General features: G+C 42.2%; 1 protein-coding gene and 1 long non-coding RNA gene across 2 annotated transcripts in view; both read right to left on the bottom strand.

Annotated features, from left to right (window-relative positions):
* The window catches only part of LOC136444474 (uncharacterized), a 456,752-nt gene that overhangs the window by 241,589 nt on the left and 192,186 nt on the right, over positions 1–22,977 (bottom strand). The window lies entirely within an intron of this gene.
* The window catches only part of LOC136445289 (sterol carrier protein 2-like), an 80,863-nt gene continuing 59,071 nt past the window's right edge, over positions 1,186–22,977 (bottom strand). The window contains exons 11-17 of the mRNA XM_066443210.1: positions 22,531–22,678; positions 20,792–20,899; positions 11,602–11,755; positions 8,366–8,465; positions 4,498–4,630; positions 3,805–3,881; positions 1,186–2,336 (exon numbers count right to left, since the gene is read on the bottom strand). Coding sequence (XP_066299307.1) covers positions 2,244–2,336; positions 3,805–3,881; positions 4,498–4,630; positions 8,366–8,465; positions 11,602–11,755; positions 20,792–20,899; positions 22,531–22,678 — 813 coding nt within the window. The 3' untranslated portion in view covers positions 1,186–2,243. The remainder of the gene's footprint in view (positions 2,337–3,804; positions 3,882–4,497; positions 4,631–8,365; positions 8,466–11,601; positions 11,756–20,791; positions 20,900–22,530; positions 22,679–22,977) is intronic.

Genomic DNA, 22,977 nt, shown 5'->3' on the forward strand with positions numbered 1-22,977 from the left:
CTGGTCAGCCCAGGATGCCATATCACACACGCGCACTCAATAGCAGGCCGCACAAAACCAATGTAGATAAGAATGAGGTCACTTGTGTCCAGTCCATGTTTCTTTAGAATTCTCAGCACATAGAGTCTCTTGCTAGCTTTCCCGACGGTCGAGGTGACATGGTCAGCCCATTTCAGGTTGTGCTGAAGGATACTCTCAGGATCCGCGCTGCCTGAACCACTTCAAGATGAGAGGGTCCGATAGTGATTACCGGCGGTGGGGGAGGGTTTCGTAAAAAGCAAAATACCATCATTTTGCGCATGGTCGGGTTCAGGGTCATGAAATTTGCATCTGTCCACTCATTTAGGCCATCGATGTAGGCTTGAATCCTAGGTGCTGTGGACACATGTCGTGATTCAGCAACAGCTATGTCGTCTTCATACTTAAAACTGTCAGAGGATGTTTCATGACATGGAAGGGCACCATTAAATAAGGTTAGAAAAACAAGTGGACCTAGTTTTGTACCTTGAGGCACACCACACGTCAGAGTTTGCCAGTCCGACACTCCGACCTGATGCCGTACACGCTGTCGCCGCCCTGGGAACTAGGGACCAAAGGACGGACGGACACCGAGATCCACTAACTTGCAGATGGCAGTATGGTGGTGGACGTAGTCAAAAGCACGAGAGAATCAGTGAGGATATTGTGTAAGAGACGTGTAAAGTTGTGAACAGTTAAACAACCATGAAGGGATCCAAACTGTCGAGGGTCCAGGTTGGGAAGGATGTCCTGTAAAGACCAGTCTCGGACAAGCCCTTCACACACTTTAGCAAATACTGTGAGTGGTTCAAAACCTACAGTCCAATGGCCGCACCTGGGGCAATCATCATATTGAGGTCACCTGAGTTAGCTGCTCCAGACCCTTGCCATTCAGCCCCACGCAGTTCAGCCCCTGGCTGCGAGGAGAAAGTAGTCCTCCAAAATCAAAATCCTATTTTCTGCATTTTGAGGGTCAAATTTGAAATTACTTCATCTGAAGTTTGTGGAAGTTTTGTGGGATGGTTGACAACCAGATGAAAATGTCATAAAGTTACTATTTTTGTCTGTCAAGGGGGGGGGGGGTGCTGAATAGTTGGAATGGCAGGGTGGAGGACAGAGAGAGCCCCGATAAGTAATATGATTGCAAACAGGGATGTCATCCATTGGTTCACAATTAAAGGTCTTTTATTATCTGCATTTCACAGCCAACAGACAATAAAGATGAGCAGTTCATGTAACATTGTATAGCCTATTGTACCTTTTGTTGGTATCATCTACCATTAACAACATTACGTTTTTGAAGGTTAGACATCCAGGTATTAAGATACGCCAAAAATAGTTACTCAAGCAACTGGATAAAATTTTGAAACAGTCAGAATTTCAACATTTTATCTAGTTGCTTGAGTAACTATTCCTGGCACATTAACAACATTGTATAGCCTAGAACCTTCCTATAGTTTGTATTAGTTAAATATGAGTACTACTCAGACTAGCCAGTAGTATTTTGCCACACAATCGTTGTGCAACAAACTTTGACTTGACTTGACTTGTAAGGATTTGCATGTTTACGGCATTACTAAAATTTCACACATCAGCTTTACACGACACTGGGCGGCCAAATAAAGAAAATGTCAATGTAATTAGATGTCCATATGCATGTGTTGACAAAAAATATTTGCTCCGCTGTTTTCATCAATAGAACTTCTTTTCATCCTGATCATTCATAATTTGACCACCACACCATTTGATGTTCCATCTATCTAAAAATGATGTAACTCTTACTTCCTTGGAGCAATATCTATTAGGCAGTTACCACTGATAGCAGCTGTTCAACCATAAATCAATATTGGCAGATTTCTTAAAATCACAGAACTCACTTGAACTGTTTTGCTCTGTTGCATTGACTGATATCAATATTGGAATGTACTTTTGTATCATTGTGAACAACTTAACCTGGAAATTGCACTCTGGTTACTGCTCTTTCCAGAATATGAAAGCATACTGTAACAATCAAGACTTAATGCATAATCAAAATTACCAATAACATTGATCTATCAAGGATTCATGTAAATTTTTATACTTTTATTTCAAGTCATGGGAAACCTCAATGATAGCTTATTGGCATGTCAAAAGTTTGAAATTAAGATTGTAACAGATAAGCTTTCTCCATGTCCCTCTGCTGACATGACTCCTACACCACAGGGATTGAACACAAAGCCATGTGTTCACAGCTTGGCCTTCTCCCTCAGCTGAAGGCTTTGCAGTTTCATGGCCACAGCCATGTTTCCCTGGATCTTCAGTTTCCCCTGGAAGAATGACTGTGGAAAAACACATACCACTGGTCAACACATGCCCCCGAGATAAAAATGGACGTGGTCCTAACAGATGACCAACAGCAGGGTCAGAATTTGCAAATGTTGTAATTTAGATAAAATTGAGGATGAGGGTCATTTTGTTGCTGACTGTAACACTACATTACACAATGATGAAAGGAAAATCCTCAGTCTCTTTGATTGTATTGAAGATAAGCTCCATATGGTCATACATCTACAACTGTCTTAAGAAGTGAGATAAAGTTGAACCTGTACATCGTAGTATAAATTAGTCTTAATATAGATGTAGTAAGATATCACATTCTAACAACCCTGTAATTGTACTTCTGCTTTATCATCATGACCTGTACTTAGCTTGCAAGAGCAGAAACGTACTGAATTTGTCACCCCATCATTAGAAGAAAAAAAAGGCTGGAGTAAAGTAATGATGATGATGAAAGCCTGAATTGGGGGGCTATAAGAATTGTATGACGATGGATGAAATTGTTCAAAATCCTTTTTAGCTGTTTTTTTCTTCGCGTGATGCTTGATAATGGCTAATTTTACATGTGATTTACCTGCTATTGACTCAGGTGCACTCACTTACCGATCGTACCATGTACCTATGTAACTTTATATATCTTAACTATTGCACCTGATTTTTCCCAAACGTATGACGTACGTCGCTACCATCAGGGATTGTACCCCATCGCAGGTACAATGCAATGTATGTGGCCGTAGCTTATGCAACAAGTTGGACATTAGAATCAGTCCAAAGAATCAACTTAAGCCAGAACCAGTTGTTGACTTGGACTACGGCTTAACCCCTAACCGTCTAATTACCTTAGGAAGGTTATATGTTTGGTGTCGTTTGTGTGTTTGAGGATAGTGTAACTCAAGAAGTTATGGATGGATCTATATATTAACATTTGACATGTGGGTACACATGTAGGTGTTGAAGCAAAATGAAGGACAAGTTCAATTATGGACCTCCTATAGCACCTTTCTATGCTACTGCAGCAGAACTTTCATATCACATACTGAGTGATCAGGTTTTTACCTTCGCCGAGAAGGCTATGTTTTGCACAGCGTTCGTGTGTGTGTGTGTGTGTCTGTGTGTGTGTCTGTGTGTGTCCTTCTATGTACACAATAACTCAAGAATGCCTGGATAGATTGTCTTGATACTTGGTACGTGGGTAGGTCTTCTTGAGACCTAAAAATGATTAGATTTTGGGCCCTCATGCGACTTGCTATGGTATACTGCACATCTTGTAATATTTGCATGGAGAAGATCATTAAGTGATAATATTTATGCAAATGAGGACCTCATTTTGAACAATGAATGAGAAACCTTTAAACTATGTCAGTCATAGGTTTTGGTCTAAAACAGCATTTAGCAAGGTATGAGGCTGTGGAACTGGTGGCATATAGAATCGTATTGGTGGTGAAGTCATTTTACTGCATGTTAACTTACAGTCTGTGGATTCAGCTTGCCAGTCATCAAGTCGGACAGGTCAGGATCCTTGATGGTTATAGTGACATCAGCCTTGCCTGTGGTAAGACACACATCCACCTTTACTCCTATAAATATTCCAGCACTATGGACACACTCTTCTCAAAATTTGTGATGTAGATCATACAATATGCCACGTAACGTAAGGAGACCAGTTAACGGTTGATTTGTTAACGTCATTTTATGGAAAACGTGCTGGCAGAAGTAAACATCTATCCTTTTGGAAGAAATCCTAGTCGGTCAGTATCAAGTTCTGAATGGCATCATCTTTCTTCTGTTGGATTTATCGCCTTGTGAGCTTCTTGAAAAAAAAACAAGTCTGCAGTCAAGAATTTTTTCAGGGTGACCAGTTTACGGTCAGTTGGGTGTTTCTCCTGATTTTTTTTCTGAAGGACATGTATCTGATCATTTCCCACTAAAAGTGTGCAAAGTAGTCAACTAACAAAGCACAATGAATTAGTGTTTACATATCAATGCCATAGCGTGCTACTCGCAACAGAACGTCACTCATTATTAAACACCGTGCTGTTCCACAACTTGCGCGATCAAACATGTAGTTCTATCACCCCATCTGTTGATATCAAACAATACTGAACAGTAAGAAAAATGCAGCGATGAAGTCAACACTGTGACTTAACCTAGACGATGACCCACCTGCTGAACCAAACTTGACAGCGCCATTTCCATTTTTGGCATCCACCAACCACAGCCCCTCTTTCCCTCCTGGCCCTCCTGTCACCTTGAACAGGAAGATTCCACCAATTTTCTTCACCAGAGCAGGACCTTCCTGGGAGAGAAAAGCAATGGAATCACTCAGTGCACCAAAAGACACTGAACACATTTTCACATGTAAAGGGAGACACAAACATACTTCAACTTTAATTTTTTCTATTCTAATTGCTTGTTATATAACGTTAGGAACCATTAATTCGACACCCTTTTAATTTGACACTTTTGAGTATTGGCTTGCCAATTAAGATTCAACAGGGTAATGCAAAAATTGTTAATTGCATTCCAATACGGGTTAAGTACTGATGTCAAAAAGGTACAGTCGTTAGGTCATAAAGATCAAACTTTGCAATGACAAGGTTGTCAAGCTACTAACCATTTTTGCGTTTTGTCGCCTTTGCGACAAAACGCAATAAGATGGCTCTTACCTTGCTTGCAGTCCTGCTGCATGAATGGTACTTGGTTCAACACTGTGTCACACACAATAAGACCTTATATGGCAAGAACTTCCAAAATTGTTGTATAGCCGTTGCCTTATATGGCAAGGGAGCAAGAAAAGTCAGGCAGGCTTGATTTACATGACACATAGGAGGGCGACAGCATGTAACTGCTACAACTGTTCGGAAATATAATTGCATTGTGGTTTCGGACTTTGATATCCTGAAAAATGACCATATTGCATCTATACCACAAGATTGCAGAAGAAAAAAAATAATTTTGTCAAGAAAACGACCAAAAATCGACATAAATGATACCATGTAGTGAGGTTAAAGCATTATGTACAATGGCGCATGGTACACACTACAACTTAGCTCAACTGGTAACGTCGTAGTAATTCAAATCCGGAAGATCCGGGATCGAGTCCATGCATGGATTTTTTTTTTTTTAGATATTAAATATCAAAAATATATATCAATATTATATTAATCTATCAATATCATATTCATGAATATCATATTTTTATTCTTTTTATTAATAAATAGATAAATATTTTATTTTTGTTATATTTAAATATTCATTTAATATATACAAGGCCTTTGTCTTATGAACAGGACTTCATAGATTCCAAACCCGGCATTCAAATTTTTCTGTTTATTGTAATGGAAAATACCAAGCAGCGGCTCCTATGCGCGGTAAGATGATTCTTGCAAAAACACTCGCCACTAAACTTCTATTCCCGATGTAAACAGGGGCTCTTGATGTTGTTTGCAAAACAGCGCGATCCTTTGTTACAGTAGCAAATGCTCCATTGTTCAGTATCGACTTAATTCAGACAACACGGACGTGGAAAGTGACGCCGCTCGGCACAAAAATATGGGAATTTTCATCAATTTTAGCAAAATTATCCAGGAAAATAAGGAAGAAATGTTGCAAATGCGGAAACTAGAATAATAGGGATGAGGTAGCTGTTAATTGGTTTGAACACTTGTTTGACATTTGGTAGTCATTTTAGATAGAACTTTAGCTGTTATGAACTTCTATTTCACTTAATTACCATAGTGCTGATGATTCAATGGTGCTTTTTCAAATTTTATGTTTTATTGCGTGCTATGTACATAATTACATTGATAGCTTTTATAATGAGCCTATTGTACATTTTAGAAATAAGTACAAGTTGTAGGCCAAGACCAGCTTTTTCAAAAGCACTTAAGTTAAGTGCCGTAACTTCAAAATTGCTTTCCCCAATCTGCCTTTCTCTATTAAAACAGTACTCCTTTCCCAAAATGACAATTTTTCTTATAGACTCAATAGCCCTTGAGTGACTTTCTCTGGCAGATTTTACTTCAAGAAAAGGGAAAAGACAATTCACACTCATAAACTTAGACAAAACGCCAGCTTTTTTGAAAAGCACTTGTTTTTCATGTTACGTTTGTCATGGGAGGGGGAGTAGTGGTCACAATATCAACATTTTCTGTTTATATTATCTCATTACATATCTTGCATCGATCAACAGAGGAATAACAGCAAACAAGTCTGGTTTTGTCCTTGATCTAAACAAAGCACAAATTATTCAAAGGCTTTTGCAAACGCGTCTTCGGAAACTGCCATTTTGAATTCCCAGTGGTGCAAGCAAAGGTTTGTTACTCGCATTTTGATAGCGACAGCAGGCCCTCAAGGATTAGATCCCAAGGTTTACAATAGCCACGACTGTGCAATGGAACAAAAGAACGGATCTGCCGCAGGACAATGTTTTTCAGGACTATTTTTTGGGCTGCAGCTATCATGAATGCATCGGTGACCGACTGTGACATGTGGTGCCTATGATAACTAGTGTAAGTGGTGGTTGGATGACAGAGAAATTGAGACATAACTGTTGTTGTGAATATGGTAATTATGGGTAAATAGCGACACCGTTGTATAGTGTCGGATTAAAGTTTCATTTGGAAGAGATTACGCAAGGCACAGTCATATTGGGTACTACCGGTATATATGTTGAAGATGTAATTTTACCGAGATATGTAAATGATAGGAACAGTGACACATGTGGTAATAGTGGCAAAAACAACAAGAGTCCGTAGGACACAATTCTCCGTGAAGTATTTATAGTATGTACAAGTATTGACCCACACAAATTGCATCTCTGCACAGTCCAAGTAGTGTTTTAGAGCAAGTAAAGAAAAAGTTTTTGTTTATCTTTTTCTTTCAATACAGGAGTGGTCAACCTGCTGAAAAGTATGTTTTTACAGCATGGCACAGATGGGATCCAGAAATTCCGGGAAAAGTCACAAAGTTAGATCTAGATGGCCCCTTTATCAACGAACCATTCAGCCTTACAACTAAGATGTATCAGAAATCACAAATATGCAGTAAATCCTCTTTCCACAAGTATTGCAGGCCGGTCTGATCTATAGCTATCAAGCTATTTGAAATAAAAAAGGCTAATTTATATTATCGTAACATTTCACGAAGCTCGAAGGTCAAAGGTCACCGAATCTAACCACCCGGAAGTGACACTGGCGCGCGCACTTTTCTGAGAGATATTTCTCAACAATCTTTCATCCCCTGCGTAAGCTTTTTACATTGTCACAGCCTCCGTATTATAAACTACAAGTGTGGTAAGTTTAAAGGTCCAGAGATTTGCCATTTTCACACTGTGCGTAAAAGTGCATCGTCCGTCCCGTGCGCACATACTGTATGCGAGTTTCGAGTGGACACGGCATACTTAATACACAGACTGGAGGTCACTGTGCACATGTTCGCAGCTAAAACTCACAATTCCCGTTGCCGCATTGGTATGTAACTTGGTATATCGTTTGCTAGGTTGCGTGTGGTGATGCACGTTGTCTATATTTCAATGTAACAGTGACTACACGATCACAGCAAGTAAGGAAGATTTATACCCCGTATCTGCCTGAAGTATTCCAGTCATGCATGACGGATTATAACATGGTCCCTATGGCAGGGTTGTGGGACATAGCATTAATTATAGGGGTGCAATTACGATATTGGATTGACGTTTAAAGTAGTTATGGTGTAACAAAGCTATTGTGCATCACCACGCCGAACCAGGCAAACGATATGCCAAGTTACACACCAATGCGACAACGGGATCGTGAGTTATAGCTGCGAACGCGCAAACAAATGCATTCCCAATACTCCCAGAAGGAGGTATTCCTCCTTCCCGGAGTAATTATGATACACTCAATGATTACCGAAATACTCTTGTTGATTTATCATACAATGCGTTGGCGTAAAGGTGTTGAATTAATGGTTCCAAGCGTTAACGTTATACATTAAGTTTAAAATATTATCACCTAATTTTGTCTTGTCCATTGAATGACATTTTCCCTACCTGGTTTAGTTTGGTCTCCATTGCTGCAAACACAGGTGCCACCTTAAAGCCATCTGAACTAACAGCTGCAGCAGTCCTCACCATCCGGACCCCCGGCTTCCTGTCAAATAATCATGCACTAAGTCTGCAGTTCCCAACAAACACGGAAACTAATTGGTGTGGCCTATATATATATATATAATATGTATATAAGGCCACACCAATTTAATTTCTTGGCTAACAGATTTTTATTTTCCAAAAAAAAAAGATTTTAGAAAAAAAAATTCATGAAAACAGAAGGCCGGCCCAGCCTTCTGTTTTCATGATTTATTTTTTTCTTCTAAAATTGTTTTTTTTTTTGAAAATAAAAATCTGTTAACCAAGAAATTAAATTGGTGTGGCCTAATAAGAAATTATTTGATTTTTTTTATTGATTTTCATGTAACAAACAGAAAACAACAGAAAAACAAAAATGTATGGCACATAAGTAAAATAAACCGTCGCAAAATAACATCATAATCGGTACAAAACCCTATAAAGTAAGTCAACAATAATACACAAATATCTATCTCAACAAGACTTTTGAATCAAACCAGAATTAAGGAGGAAACAATTTACCTTCAAAATAACATTGATTATGGAAACAGATTCAATAAAATAAAGATAACATTGATCTTTAATCAAATCAAATATTTCCTAAGAAAAACCATACAAAAATAACAAATAAGGGATCATAACAAAAGAAAACATAATAACTAAATGGCTGTTCGACAATAAAACTAACAATGCAAAATTTCCAAGATATAATTTCCCCATTTGCCTAATATAGATATGTTTCTGTGTGTTCCCCCTTCTCTTGGTGGTACATTTCATTTGGTGGTACAGGACTAGCAGCCGCTGAGGCCAAGAGGAGGGCTAGGAAAGTCCTGCTGCGACAACGAGCAGCGCGACAACGAGCAGCGCGACAACGAGCAGCGCGACAACGAGCAGCGCGACAACGAGCAGCGCGACAACGAGCAGCGCGACAACGAGCAGCGCGACAACGAGCAGCGCGACAACGAGCAGCGCGACAACGAGCAGCGCGACAACGAGCAGCGCGACAACGAGCAGCGCGACAACGAGCAGCGCGACAACGAGCAGCGCGACAACGAGCAGCGCGACAACGAGCAGCGCGACAACGAGCAGCGCGACATTCGCTACTCACACAACAATTGTACCGTTGGTCCTTCGTAAGTGTACTCTCCAAGCAGAGGAGTGGGTCTGGCTGGTTTTTGACGTGTTTTTACGTGTTTTTGTCAGGCTTTCTATTTTGTGCCCTTTTCGTTATGTCGCCAACCGTGTGTTGGACAAAAATGCCTAAACTGAACAAGTCAAAAATCAGCCGGACCCACTCCTCTGCTTGGAGAGTAGTGCCCCATCTGTTGTTTATATGACCTACTTTTGCAAGGCCATCTGTTTATATGACCTGTTACGTGTTTGAGAGTCCCATTATGAAATGCAGTGGATTTACAAACTTTCCTTACTAATTATGCAAATTAGCTCCTGATTTGTTCACTCAGAATTTCTTGTGGATCTGTTTTTTCTATACCATCAGAGCTAATAACTTTTGTCATGTTTTTTTAGCTTGATTTCTTTCAACTAGATTCATTAAAAGTTTTGAACATTTTTCCACATGCTCCATCCACTTTGCCTTCTGACTTAAAATCAAGTATTTTTGTTTTGTTTGATAAAGCAATTCTAATTCACGTTTCTTTTTTTGCAGGTCTTGGAAAACATCATTGTAAAATAAGGGGTCTAAACTCTCTTGCAGTTCGTCTATCTCTCTAATGAGCGATTGTTCTTTATTTTTTCTTTGCTTAAATTTCCAGGAGGAAAACTTAATTATATGCCCGCGCACGGCGCATTTAGATGAGACCCACAAAACAGCAGACTCCTTATCAAATTAAAAAAATATTCTTTGATAAAAGCAGATGTTTCGTTGATAAATTCTGGATAGTTCAAAAATTCTAGGTTGAATCTCCAAAAACCTGGACCTCTTGGTATATAAATTTTGAAGTGATTAAAGATATGCCAATCAAGGAATGGTCCGATCTCATGCTCTCAGCAATGACCACTTTATCTATAGACGAAGTTAATGAAAAAGAAGTTAAAGTATCGTTCTGGGGTTTTTATATTTATAAATCTCCATTAAATCTAGGTTAGCACAATAGTGACTTGATAGCTTGAAGACGATTTGGGTGATAGTTCGAATTTGTTGTCCAGTTCTATCAATTCGAGTATCCAAAACTGTATCAAAATCCCCTGTAATTATGATATGTTTTGCAGAGGTTGAAAAACTTTGTATTTTAGTTTCAAGATTGAAGAAGAATGACGGGTTGTCCGTGTTGGGTGCATAACATTGGCCAAACAAAAACGTAATGAGTTTATAGTAATGTCCACTACCATCCATTTAACCGAGTCATTGCTCTGAGTTTGATGGATGGTACAATGTATATGGAAAATGTTTTCTGAATAATATCATTACACCTCAGACAGTACTATTACTAGCACCATTGTTAAACAAAATTGACGCCCCCCAATTTATTTTCCATTCTTCCTCATTCTCTTGTGTGCAATGCGTCTCTTGTAAACAAACAATTTCATACGCTTTATTTTTTAGCCACGTGAATATATCCATTCTCTTTTTTCGATCGCCCAAACTGTTGCAATGATAGCTACCGATATCAACTTTTAATAACCCCATAAATAAAGTAGATGAGGCATACCAAAATATTATACTTAACTGAAACCAAAGGGAGTGTCAAAAAAAAAAGTAAAGATACAATAAAACATAAACAAATATTTGACTATAAGAAGGTGGGGTCCTGTGCAGCGCATACCAACGTATACATAATATAGTTAAATACAAATAAAAGGAAAGACAAAAGACCATGTGCCATACAAAAACAAAAACAGTGTTTACATATCATCAGCTGAGCGCCATTACAGAAAAAATGGCATGCTATTCCTCGGTCACCTGGCCTGTCGGCCCTTTTATTGTGCAAATTAGTATAGAGGTGTAGAGCATTTGCAATTGGTAGGACGACTGGTCAGGTGCATACCAAGGATGTTTTGAACCTGTCACCAAATCTTTTTTACGTTTACTGCACCATATACAAAAAAAAACATCAACCACAAAACAAAAGCAATGATCCGTTATCAATTTCATGCACAATCTAAACAAAAATCTTAAACCTGTTCCACTGTAGTGACCTTACCTACTGTACTCTGGGAAGCCATGGCGATACAGTGAAATGACAACAGCTCCCCCTAGCCCAATGTTGTGCTGCAGGCCCAACTTGACCCCAGGAACCTGTCTCTTCCCTGCCAGGCCTCTCAACTGCCAAGACAGCTCAGCACACTGCGCCAACCCTTCAATAGGCAACATCAGGACATATTCTTAATATGAAGCAAAAATGACACGTGTAAAGCAGGTGTAAGTGCCAATGGATTTAGATTTGCTGCCTTCTAGAGAACTAGCATAGTGAGTTACTTTCCTGCCAAAACTTAGTTCTTGGACCCTGGGGAAGCCCCCCCTCCTCTCGCACCAGCTCATAATGTACTTGAAACAAAGACCCCTTGTGTAGGAAAGGAGTGGGGAGAGGCCAGCTGGCCTCAGTTAGACTTTGGAATCTGTGACCCAGAAATGTAGAGGCTTGGAAGTGAACCCTCCAACAGGCTTGTAGCAACATAGCTTCAAGAATCAAGAAGGCTTCTCAAGAAGCAGCCAGGAAGAATGTGAGGCAAACCGTACTTCACAGAGAGACACTAATACTATGGCATAATCTTGGGCATTCATCTGGAATACCGGAGTTCGACAGTCATAAACAATTCCTCTTCTTGTTTAAGTGACCGCTAAAATTGGTTGGAGGTCACCAGTCAAATGTTCAGTTTCAGTGTTGGGAGGCTAGTGACACGAAAGTGTCAATGGTGGATGCCTCCACAGCCATTTGGCCGCACCAATTTAATTTCTTGGTTAACGGATTTTTATTCTTAATTTTAGCAAAAAAAATCATGAAAACAGAAGGCTGGGGTGAAAACTTGCACCTGACCCTGTTCACTCCCTGATACAGTGTGCACCAAAGTAAAAACATTCCTCTGAGATTCTGTTTTTAATTTTTAAAAATTCCGTTACCAAGAAAATAGATTGGTGTGGTCTTATAGTGGTAGGGTATTCCAGTCTCTAAAGTTACTGTACTTGGCAGGAATGATGCCTTACGGTAACCAGTCCTGCCAACAGGCTGCACCGACTGCTGGTTATGGGCTCGTCCCTGTGATGGGGCAGGCTGGAGTTTGCCCCTGAGCCCATGTGTGCAGACAATGTTGTGCTGAATCCTGTACAGTATAGCAAGTCGAGCTGTTTTACGCCAGGCTTGTAGACTGGGCCACCTAAGGTCTTCTAGCATTTCTGTGGGACTTGAGGTATTCCTGTAGCGTCTCATAACGAACTGCGCTGCCCTGCGCTGAACTGACTCCAGCCGGTTTGTTGGGTGTGGGGCATACCGCATACTCTAGTATGGGACGTACATACTTTAGGCTTTGTATAGGCCATTTCTTTGATATGTCTGGAGTTGATCTTTAGATTCCTCTTCAAAAAGCCCAAGGTCTTATTTATTCATTGTCAAATGCAACAAACCATTACACCGACTCTCAAGGCAGCGTAGCTGATATTGGAAAGTCGACATGTATGAACAGACAGATACATTAAGCAATGGAAAATTTACACAACACTAGTTAGATACAATGCTACAATCAATCAATAAACATCAGCCTACAATCCAGCTTAACATTGTTGAGTCATATGATGAAAATGCATAAATACATTATCATATACATGACATAAAAGAAAAAATAAGTGCGTTCGGTGGTCAGAGGTCAATTAGATAATGTCCATAAGGTGTTATCATAGTCTACAAACTACCTCATAACTCATGTCTTGAATGTAAAGCTAGGAGGAACAGCTGGAAGTGCCTAGAATCGGTTCGTTTCTAGGATGTAAGTGTGAAGGGCGTCAGAAAGACTTTTGGTTACGGTAATATCGTTGCCTGGGAGGTAGGCCCAAGTACGGGAATTGGCGAGGTTCCCGTGCGGGAACTGCACCATACAGGTGGTAAAATTCCCGCACGGGAACCTCTCCACCTAGAAGCGCGGACGCCCGTGCGGGAATGTCACCACTTGGGACCGACATCGCCCGCACGGGTTTTCACTACTAAGTACCCACATTGCATACACGGGAATTTCACCAATCACGCCCGACATCGTCCGTACGGGACTTTCACCAGTCGTGACCAACACCGTCCGTACGGGACTTTCACCAGCCGTGGCCAACACCGTCCGTTCGGGATTTTCACCAGGCGCGATCGTGACCTACATTGCCCGTGCGGGAATATTACCAGTCGTGACCCACATTGTCCGTACGGGACTTTCACCAATCACGACCGACATCGTCCGTTCGGGAATTTCACCAATCACAACCGACATCGTCCGTACGGGAATTTCACCAATCGTGGCCTACATTGTCCGTACGGGACTTTCACCAGTCGTGGCCAACATCTACCAGACTAATGCTAGGGTCACATTTCCAACCCGGGGCCCGGCCGGGCAGCTTGTGGGAACGAAAACTATGACATAAAAGACAACAAAACACACAAAACTTTTGAAAAATTATTCCTTACAATACGTTATGTATATCCTTGATATGCGTCTTTTATTCTTTGTTTTCTCAAACATCAAGGTAAACATCGAGACAATTTGGATATTGAGTAGTGAAAACCCGTGCGGGCGACGTTGGTCACGACTGGTGAAATTCCCGTACGGACGGTGTTGGCCAAGACTAGTGATATTCCCGTACGGACGGTGTTGGCCACGACTGGTGAAAGTCCCGTACGGACGGTGTTGCCCGTGATTTTTGGTGAAATTCCCGAACGGACAATGTAGGCCACGACTGGTGAAAGTCCCGTACGGACGGTGTTGGCCACGACTGGTGAAAGTCCCGTACGGACGATGTCGGGCGTGATTGGTGAAATTCCCGTGTATGCAATGTGGGTACTTAGTAGTGAAAACCCGTGCGGGCGATGTCGGTCCCAAGTGGTGACATTCCCGCACGGGCGTCCGCGCTTCTAGGTGGAGAGGTTCCCGTGCGGGAATTTTACCACCTGTATGGTGCAGTTCCCGCACGGGAACCTCGCCAATTCCCGTACTTGGGCTTACCTGGAGGTGCCTGGAGACCCCTTGAAGAGGACGTTGGTGGAGAGGGGTCGTTCCACGAGTCGATACACAGCTGTGGCAAGTGACTGTCGTGCCACTGCGTGCAGGTGGCAGTGAAGGATGAAGTGTGCGACTGTCTCTGATGTTGCACCACAGGAACATCTCCGGGTGGTAAGGTTGAACTTAGCCAATGTGGAGTTAAGCTGACACCAGCCAAGATGGAGTCTAGTAGCAAGAATGTTGGTGCAGCGGTAACCAAGGCTACGATACTTCTGGTGATGACAAGCTGACAACATGTGGGCTCGACACTTCTGTTTGAACAGATTGAAGGAAGCAACTTCCTTCACTTCCTTCGGTAGGCTATTCCAGAGACAAGTAGTATATGGTACAATTTAAGCTGCTTTAACGTATTTGTTCTGGATCGAGGAACATGCAGGTGTGCATCGTTCCGTATAGGCGGAGATTGAGCTGCCTTTGGCTGTCTCTAGTGGTGGGAATCAACAGATGGAGATGGGAAGGGACAGAACCTGATACTAGTTATCAGTAATCTGTTGTAGTCTCTTCTGGCTGCGAGACTATCCCACTCTAGTTCCTCCAGGAGTTTACCTTGCAGCGTGCGTGCCATCGCATCTGAGACTAGGCGTCCGGCGTGGTACTGAATTTGTTCAAGAGACTTGCTTGCAATGGTGCTAATGTTATTTAAGAGGATCGAAGCATATTCTAGCTTCGTGCGAACAAGAGTGTTGTAGGCAATCTCCAAGGCTTGACGAGGTAGCTTACTTTGGAGTTTGTTTAACAGCCCTAGCACTTTCTTTGACTTGCTGGAGACCGTCTCTACGTGTTCCTTCCAGCGCAGAGTATCGTGAATTGTTACTCCTAGACGTGTATAGAAGGTCACCTCTTCAACAAGCTGTCCTGCTATGTAAATAGGGGGCAATTCTACTTTGTTCTGGAAAACCTTGATACACATAACTCTGCATTTGTCAGGGTGTAACTGCAACCCCCAGTCGTGGAACCAGTTGGAAACGAGGCACAAGTCAGCATTAGTCGTGTTGGCAACTTCGACGGCAGTGGGCCCAGAGTTATACAATGAAGTGTTATCAGCAAAGCAATTTATGTTCGCGTTGTAGGGTAACTCTTTTATGTCATTTAGATAAATCAGGAACAGCAACGGTCCAAGAATACTGCCCTGTGGTACACCAGCTGTAGTGAATCCCCATGAAGACGCTATGCCGTTGACAACCACACGTTGTTGGCGGTCCGATAAGTAGTTGGAGAACCAGTCACTGAGTGGGCCTCAGGCTCCATATCGGGATAGTTTGTAGATGAGACCGTCGTGCCATACAGTATCGAAGGCGCGTCTCACGTCCAGGAGCACCGTGGCGGTACAAGCCATATTTGGGTCATCTATCAATTTTGCCCAGTCGTCGATTAGTCGGAGTAATTATTGTAGAACCGTCCCATCCCCCTTTTTAAAGCCAGACTGTTTAGGGTTCAGTAAGCTGTTGTCCGTGAGGTACGTGTAGAGCCTGTTGTGCACGAGCCTGTCGAGGACTTTGGAGACCGTCAGCAGAAGAGCAATGGGCCTGTAGTTGTACGGATCCGTCTTGTCTCCCTTCTTGTGGACAGATGAGATGTTTGACTGTTTCCACTCCGTTGGGAGATGTCCAGTCGCAAGTGAGAAGTTGAATAGCTCACAGAGGGATGAACTGATAACTGGGGCTGCTTCCATGAGAAGGTGATTTGGTATGCCATCTGGACCGGGAGCTTTGTTCGTGCGCAGTCCAATTGTAGGACGTTGTAGACCTCTCCAGTCCGTGTGGTGACAATTAAAGTCACCAGTTATGATGATTTGCTTCTTTTCAGAAGCTGCCTTGGAGAAGCTCAGTTCGAGTTGTACAAAGAAAATGTCAATGGTAGAAGGAGGCAATGCAGGCAATAAGGACTTGTTGTCCGGCAATCAAGGTTTCAATCAACAGGTCTTGGCATTGGCTGCTGCTTGCCTCGAGATCTGGTCTGTGTTTGCATGCCAGGATGACACTGACGAGTAAGGCAACACCACCTCCAATCTGTCCACTGCCGTCTTTCCTGAACATTGTAGAATATCCTTGAATGTTAATGTCATTGTCCTGGATGGACTCATTGAGCCATGTTTCAGTGAGCCCTATGATGGAAATGTTCTCTTTGTGCAAGTAGACTAGGTGTTCCAACTCGTTTAGCTTTGCGATACCTTGGTCTGAATTGGGGTTGAGGCTTCTTACATTAGTTGTTGCCACAGTAAGTTGGAGCTGTGAACCGGGATTGGGACAGACATCTCCGGCGAGAAGTAGCAAACAAATATGCACAACCAATACTTCAGGCATCACTTTGCTAATTTCTTCACGTAGGTCAATACTAACGGAATTTAGCTCTATTGATACCGGGGTAGCAGTTACACACACATCTAAATCTTACGCTCCGTTGTCCTCTGGCTAATTTGCATATCAATAATGAGACATCCTGTTCTAGCAGTTCCTTTTGTCCACAACAGGGAATATCAAGAACTCATACCCATCTTAGCTTATCAAGATAATAGTGCGACTAGATATTGTACTCACAGCGCTTATAATGGCGGGCCGCCCTCCCCTTCAAGCATCTCCCGGGAGACCAGACCAGTAATTTCACCTTTTACTGATAAGTTTGCACGCCTCAGTAAATGTTTGAGACGGAATAGGTCTTAAATTGGTGAATTTGAGATGAAAAAATGCTGGCTGCCGCTCAGGGAGCCTACCTCTGACCTCTCAAGGTCTTATAATTATTGGCTTTTTTGCACAGGTTGCTAATGTACTCTTTCCAGGTATTAGGTCTTTCATGATGGTAAGGCCTAAGTACTTGATGCTAGAGACCGTTTCTAGAGTATGTCCGTGAAGCTGGTAGTCGTAGTGGAAGGCTCTCCTACTGCGAGTCACACGCAGCGTCTGGCACTTCCCAGCATGGAATGCTATGTCCCACCTCTTCTCCCATTCGGCAAGTCGCATAAGGTCTTCTTGTAGCTATAGGAGGTCCTGATCTTTTGGAGAAGTGATTGTGTTGTACGCTGCAGTGTCATCAGCAAATAGGCGTGACAATGAGGTCAGGTCGGATGGCAGGTTATTGATGTATATTAGGAATAACAAGGGACCCAAGACCGAGCCTTGTGGCACGCCTGATGTCACTCTCACGAAGTCCGATCGCTCACCGTTGACTACCACTACTTGGGTTCTGTCAGTGAGGAAGGCTGTGATCCAAGCACCAATCTCCCCATTAATGCCATAATGACGGAGTTTGTGTTGTAAGAGGCTGACCTTGTTGAAAGCGTTGGCAAAGCTCTTCCGTAAACTCCAGTAGTTGTGTTTCACACGACCTTCCTCTTCTGAAGCCAAGTCGCTGATTACAGAGGATACTGTGATGTTCTAGATGATCCCGCATAGTGCTGGTTAGGATGTGCTCCAGCAACACACGCATGTTAGCTACACCGGACGGTAGTTACCTGTGTCATACTGCTCACCTTTCTTGAACACTGGTGTAATATGGGCAGCTTTCCAATCAGATGGCAAAGTACCAGTATTAACTGACGTCTGGAAAATAATGGTGAGAGGTGCTGCAATCTCAGATGCCAGTTCCTTTAGGACCCTCGGAGAAATGTTGTCTGGGCCAGGTGCTTTCGTAAGGTTGAGGTCGGATAGTAGTTTCTTGACGCCCTGGGCTCTGAGATCTTGACCTTGTTGAGAATGGGGTAATCAGCAGGTGGCATTTTACACTTTTCCTGGAATTCTTCTGAGGAGTAGGTTCTGCCATCTCCGAACACTGACTCAAACTGGCTGTTTAAGATGTCAGCTTGACCTTTGGGATCAGATATAAGACGGCCTCCATCCTTTAGGGCGGCAATGCCAACGTTGGATGACTTCTGGTGCTTTATATAAGTCCAGAACTTCTTGTTCTTGTCCACCTGATCAGGGCCGTCTTCTACAAGAGGGTCTGCATGCCCTTTTTCGTGAAGCGTTACGTGCGATTTTAATTCATCGTTAATCGTTATCGGCCGCCCTGAATTTACCGTTAAGCGTTATCGTTATATTACTCGTGAAGCGTTACTGATCGTTTTAATTCCCCGTTAAGCTTTATTTGTCATCCTGAATTCAATGTTAATTCCTCGTTACGCAGGAAAAAGCATTTCAGTGGGACAAGATTTCAAAATTTTCTCCAGGGAGCACACGGCTCCGGCGAAAATATGTCGGTAGGGCGCCCCCACAGAATTTTAAGCTGAAACACTTCTATTTATCACTCTACTAGCAAAGTTTTCTCCTAAAAATTCAGGAAATTAAGCGTTTCGCGGTTCAAGATTTTACGATTTTCCCTGGGTGCATGCCGGGCCTCCGTCGCAAAATATTGTCAGGAGGGCGTCGACCCCAAAAACTCAACCTGAAACTCTTCTGTATTTTTTCACAAACAGAGATATCACTAAACTTAACTTACATTACCAGTAATATTTGCCCATCGAAATGCAAGAAATGGCGGTTCAGGGTGTCAAGAATTTTCCCCGGGAGCATGTCGCAGCTCAGGCGATGTCTGGAGGGCGTGACGCCCCTCAAAAATCAACCTGAAACTCTTCTGTATTTTTTTTCAAATAGAGATGTCATAAAACTTAGCTTACTCTTCAGCAAAATCCCCCCTTCAGAACGCAGGAAATAGCGTTTCAGAGGGCCAAGATTTCAAAATTTTCGTCGCGCCTTCGGCGCTCGTAATCGTGATCATGAAATTTCCTGTCGCCGCCGAATCTAAAGGGTTCTGAGCAGGCGTGCGAGAATGGTATAGCGTAATACTAATAGGTCTCTTGCCACAAGATAAGGACGACTAGTGGCAAAAAACCGTCGTCTTCAGGGGTATCTCATGTTCTAAAAATGCTGAATTTACCGTTAAGCGTTATCGGCCGGCCTGAATTTACCGTTAAGCGTTATCGGCTGGCCTGAATTTACCGTTAAGCGTTGCCAGGACCCCCCCATGCAGACCCTCCTACAAAGGTGTTGTCAAGTTAGGTCCAGTAAGCCCTTCGCAACTGCCATTGTACTTCTCTGCACAGTTTCTTGTACTGGTCCTTGAGATCTTGTGTTCCTTGCTTACGCATTTTCTTGAAGACTCGATCCCTTTTCTTGATCTGTCAGCGTAGGGGTGGGGTTATCCAGGACTTATTTTCCTTCATCCAGACCTGCTTTAGTTTGTACTACTAACCCGTGGAAATAAAAAAAAACATAATTGCTACAGCTACGACTCTCATCTTTTGCTCAAGACCAGTCAAGACCTCTAGGTAAGACCCGTAAATTTCTCCTCCACTCGGCCTGGAGCGGTGACTGGATTGGTAAGTAACAGATAGAACAAGGAACTAGAGCCTGATTCACTGCACTAACAGCAGGGTACATAATCTGTAACAGGTTTTCCACTGTATTGACTGCATGCATGCTCTGGACAAAAACGAAATGAAAAAGAAAAAAAGAAAACAGCTTGGGCACTCAAGGGGAGGGAGCTTGTACCACAAGCCAACTACTTAAAAGTCCACTAGTGCAAAGTTACGTTTCTTCCGTACTTGTGTGCAATATTGATTAACTTGAAAGGGAAGTAAACAAAGGGCATTTTAATTCGTAATAACTAAAGACCATGCAGCTGTTATTCATGCAGTCAAAAGTCACAGTGGGAAACCTTTCACAGATAGTACCCTTCTTTACATGTGTATCGGCTGCTTGTCAGCAACGGGGTACACCTGCCCATCAACGAGATAATGCAATGCGGCGCCACCTGCTTCCGAATTGACCAAAAATATTACGCTCTCACCGCAACTACTTACATCCACCCCCCCCCCCTGAAACAACTCTACTCTGTGGATGAAGCCATCAACAAAGAAGGTATAGCCATTTTTTTTGGCCTGCTCTGAATGGGTGGCAGAGCCAAAAAAGCTAAAAGGAAGTCATTCAACATTATTGACAGCCTAGCGGCAGCTGCCATTTTCGTCCATGAAGCTAGGGGTATGTGGCTTCGGGATCAGTCTATTGTTGGTGTTTCCACGCATAAGTCAGGTGAATTCCAATACATGTATATGTACATAACACAACGTTACATGTGCACATGTAGATTGATAGATTTGGGCCTCTGGGCATTGATGCTGAAGACACTGAATTCGAAAAAATCACCTACCAGTTGCCCCAAGAGGATGACCTTTGGAGATCAGTCCACCGCTTGGATTAACCACATATTTGCCACCATATGTGTTGTCTCCACGATCCACCATTGTCCCACCTTCACCTACATGGATCAAGCAATGTCAAGTCACTGATCTACAAGGGGATAATGGTCCAAACCTATCCAAATAGTATCAAGCAACATTAAATGTACAAAATTGTACATACTTAAGTCCAGAAGGTTTGGAATTCAGAAAATGATGTATGTACATTTATGGGATAGATAACAAAGAAGAAGTAATAAAATGTGGTTGTTCTTGTGGACAAATGTACCTCTTCTGGCATTAATTCATACAACAGTATCTCCAACATACCCTAGGCCACAGCAAGTAAATCTTATGGCTGACATCCTCTGTGGGCTTCAAATTTGATGCGAGAGACCAAAAAAAACCCAAGATGGATAAAGAAATAAGATGGCCAAATTTTCAAAACAGACACTATAAACATTGTAACAAGAACTAAAACAACATAACATAACATCACAGGTCTTCTATTCTTGTATTCAAGCAGTACATGAAGTGAAACTAGTGTGGTAGACTTACCAATTGGCAGCAACACTTATGTCTACCACATACATGTAGGTGCCACTTTTACAACAGTTACTGTCAACTAGTTTCAGTTTAGTCTATAGTCATGATCATGGCTACCTCAGTTGTGTCACTTCTACAAGTGCAGTCAAGGCTACAACACAACTCATTTTGGTACTTTCTCGCCATGTTGACCATCACTGGAGGGGGAAAAATGTCATTTTTCCTCCTCAAAATCAGGCAAAAATTAGTGAGCATGCTGATGTCGTCCATAAAATATACTTGCTGTGGCCTTATTAAGCCAGGAGTGATTCAGAATCAATAAACAGAAATAGGTGTTCTTTATTGTCACAGTGGTTTGTTCTGATAAAGGCACCATCTTTTTCCTTGTACACCATCATATATATAATTTAAGCATCCATGGTACCAATGTAACAGTTCTAACTCAGGGGTATGCCTAAACACCTCACCCGACCTCACCCGACCTCATCCGACCTCATATATGCATCCGAGTCTAAAATGCAGCGTATACGGGGCAGGGACACTATTTGACGTTCTGGATACGTTAAATATGCAATTATGAATGCAAAACAAGCAGCAAACTTTAAGTATTTACTAGATTTTATAAGTAAAGGGAGGTCCAGATGGCCAGCGCAATTGACTACACACTACCTGCGTGTATTCGAGGCTGAAAAACACTTTGTGTACAGTTACTGCGTACAGTTACTGTGTAGAGTTATTGTTTACAGTTATAACGAGTGGATTGTGATGAAAAGGTAATTAGTACCCACCGTCTTATCGTCCTGTCGGACAAAAATAAATAAAAAAGGCATGAAGAAGTTCCCCATGTAGACCCCAACAGTGGCATGATCCAATATAGTGGCCAAAAATCTTCTATCTTGAAAACGAGCGGAGTAACTTATAAAAACTGATAAATACTTAGAGTTTGCTGCTTGTTTAGCATTCATAATTGCATATTCAACGTATCCAGAACGTCAAATAGTGTCCCTACCCCTTATACACTGCATTTTAGACTCGGATGAGGTCGGGTGAGGTCGGATGAGGTCGGGTGAGGTGTTTAGGCACACCGCTAACTCAGAGGTACATTACCATGTACAGTATATTGATCAAAGTGTACATTTATGTCAGGCAGGGCCTGAAACCTCACCCTCAGCACACAGCCCCAGGGCTTCATAGGTCAGGAGCTCATTGGGAGCAAAACAGTCGTGCAGTTCCACCACCTGGATGTCAGACGGCTGCACATGTGTCTTCTCAAACAACTTCTGGGCTGCCGTTTTGGTCATGTCATATCCAACCTGCCCACAAAGGTTAAATACAGATGAGGTCTCAGGTCAAACAAGAATGAACTTTTACTATCAGCTGACATTACTTGCCTGTTACTTGTCAAATCTGAATAGTTCAGAAGAGATTACTTCTGAGTCTATCTGATGACACAAAATACAAATTTTGAACATGCACATAAGGAGTGATCTGTTCTGGGCCTCACCAAGGAATAAGGTGCACAACTAGAATTTCAGGGCACTAAGGCTGGTGGTTTGGGATCTACATTGTAGTATATCAGTAGTGGAAGAAATAATGTCATCATGATTTATGT

Source organism: Branchiostoma lanceolatum, chromosome 11 (assembly GCF_035083965.1).
Source record: "Branchiostoma lanceolatum isolate klBraLanc5 chromosome 11, klBraLanc5.hap2, whole genome shotgun sequence".
In the NCBI taxonomy this organism is placed as follows: Eukaryota; Metazoa; Chordata; class Leptocardii; order Amphioxiformes; family Branchiostomatidae; genus Branchiostoma; species Branchiostoma lanceolatum.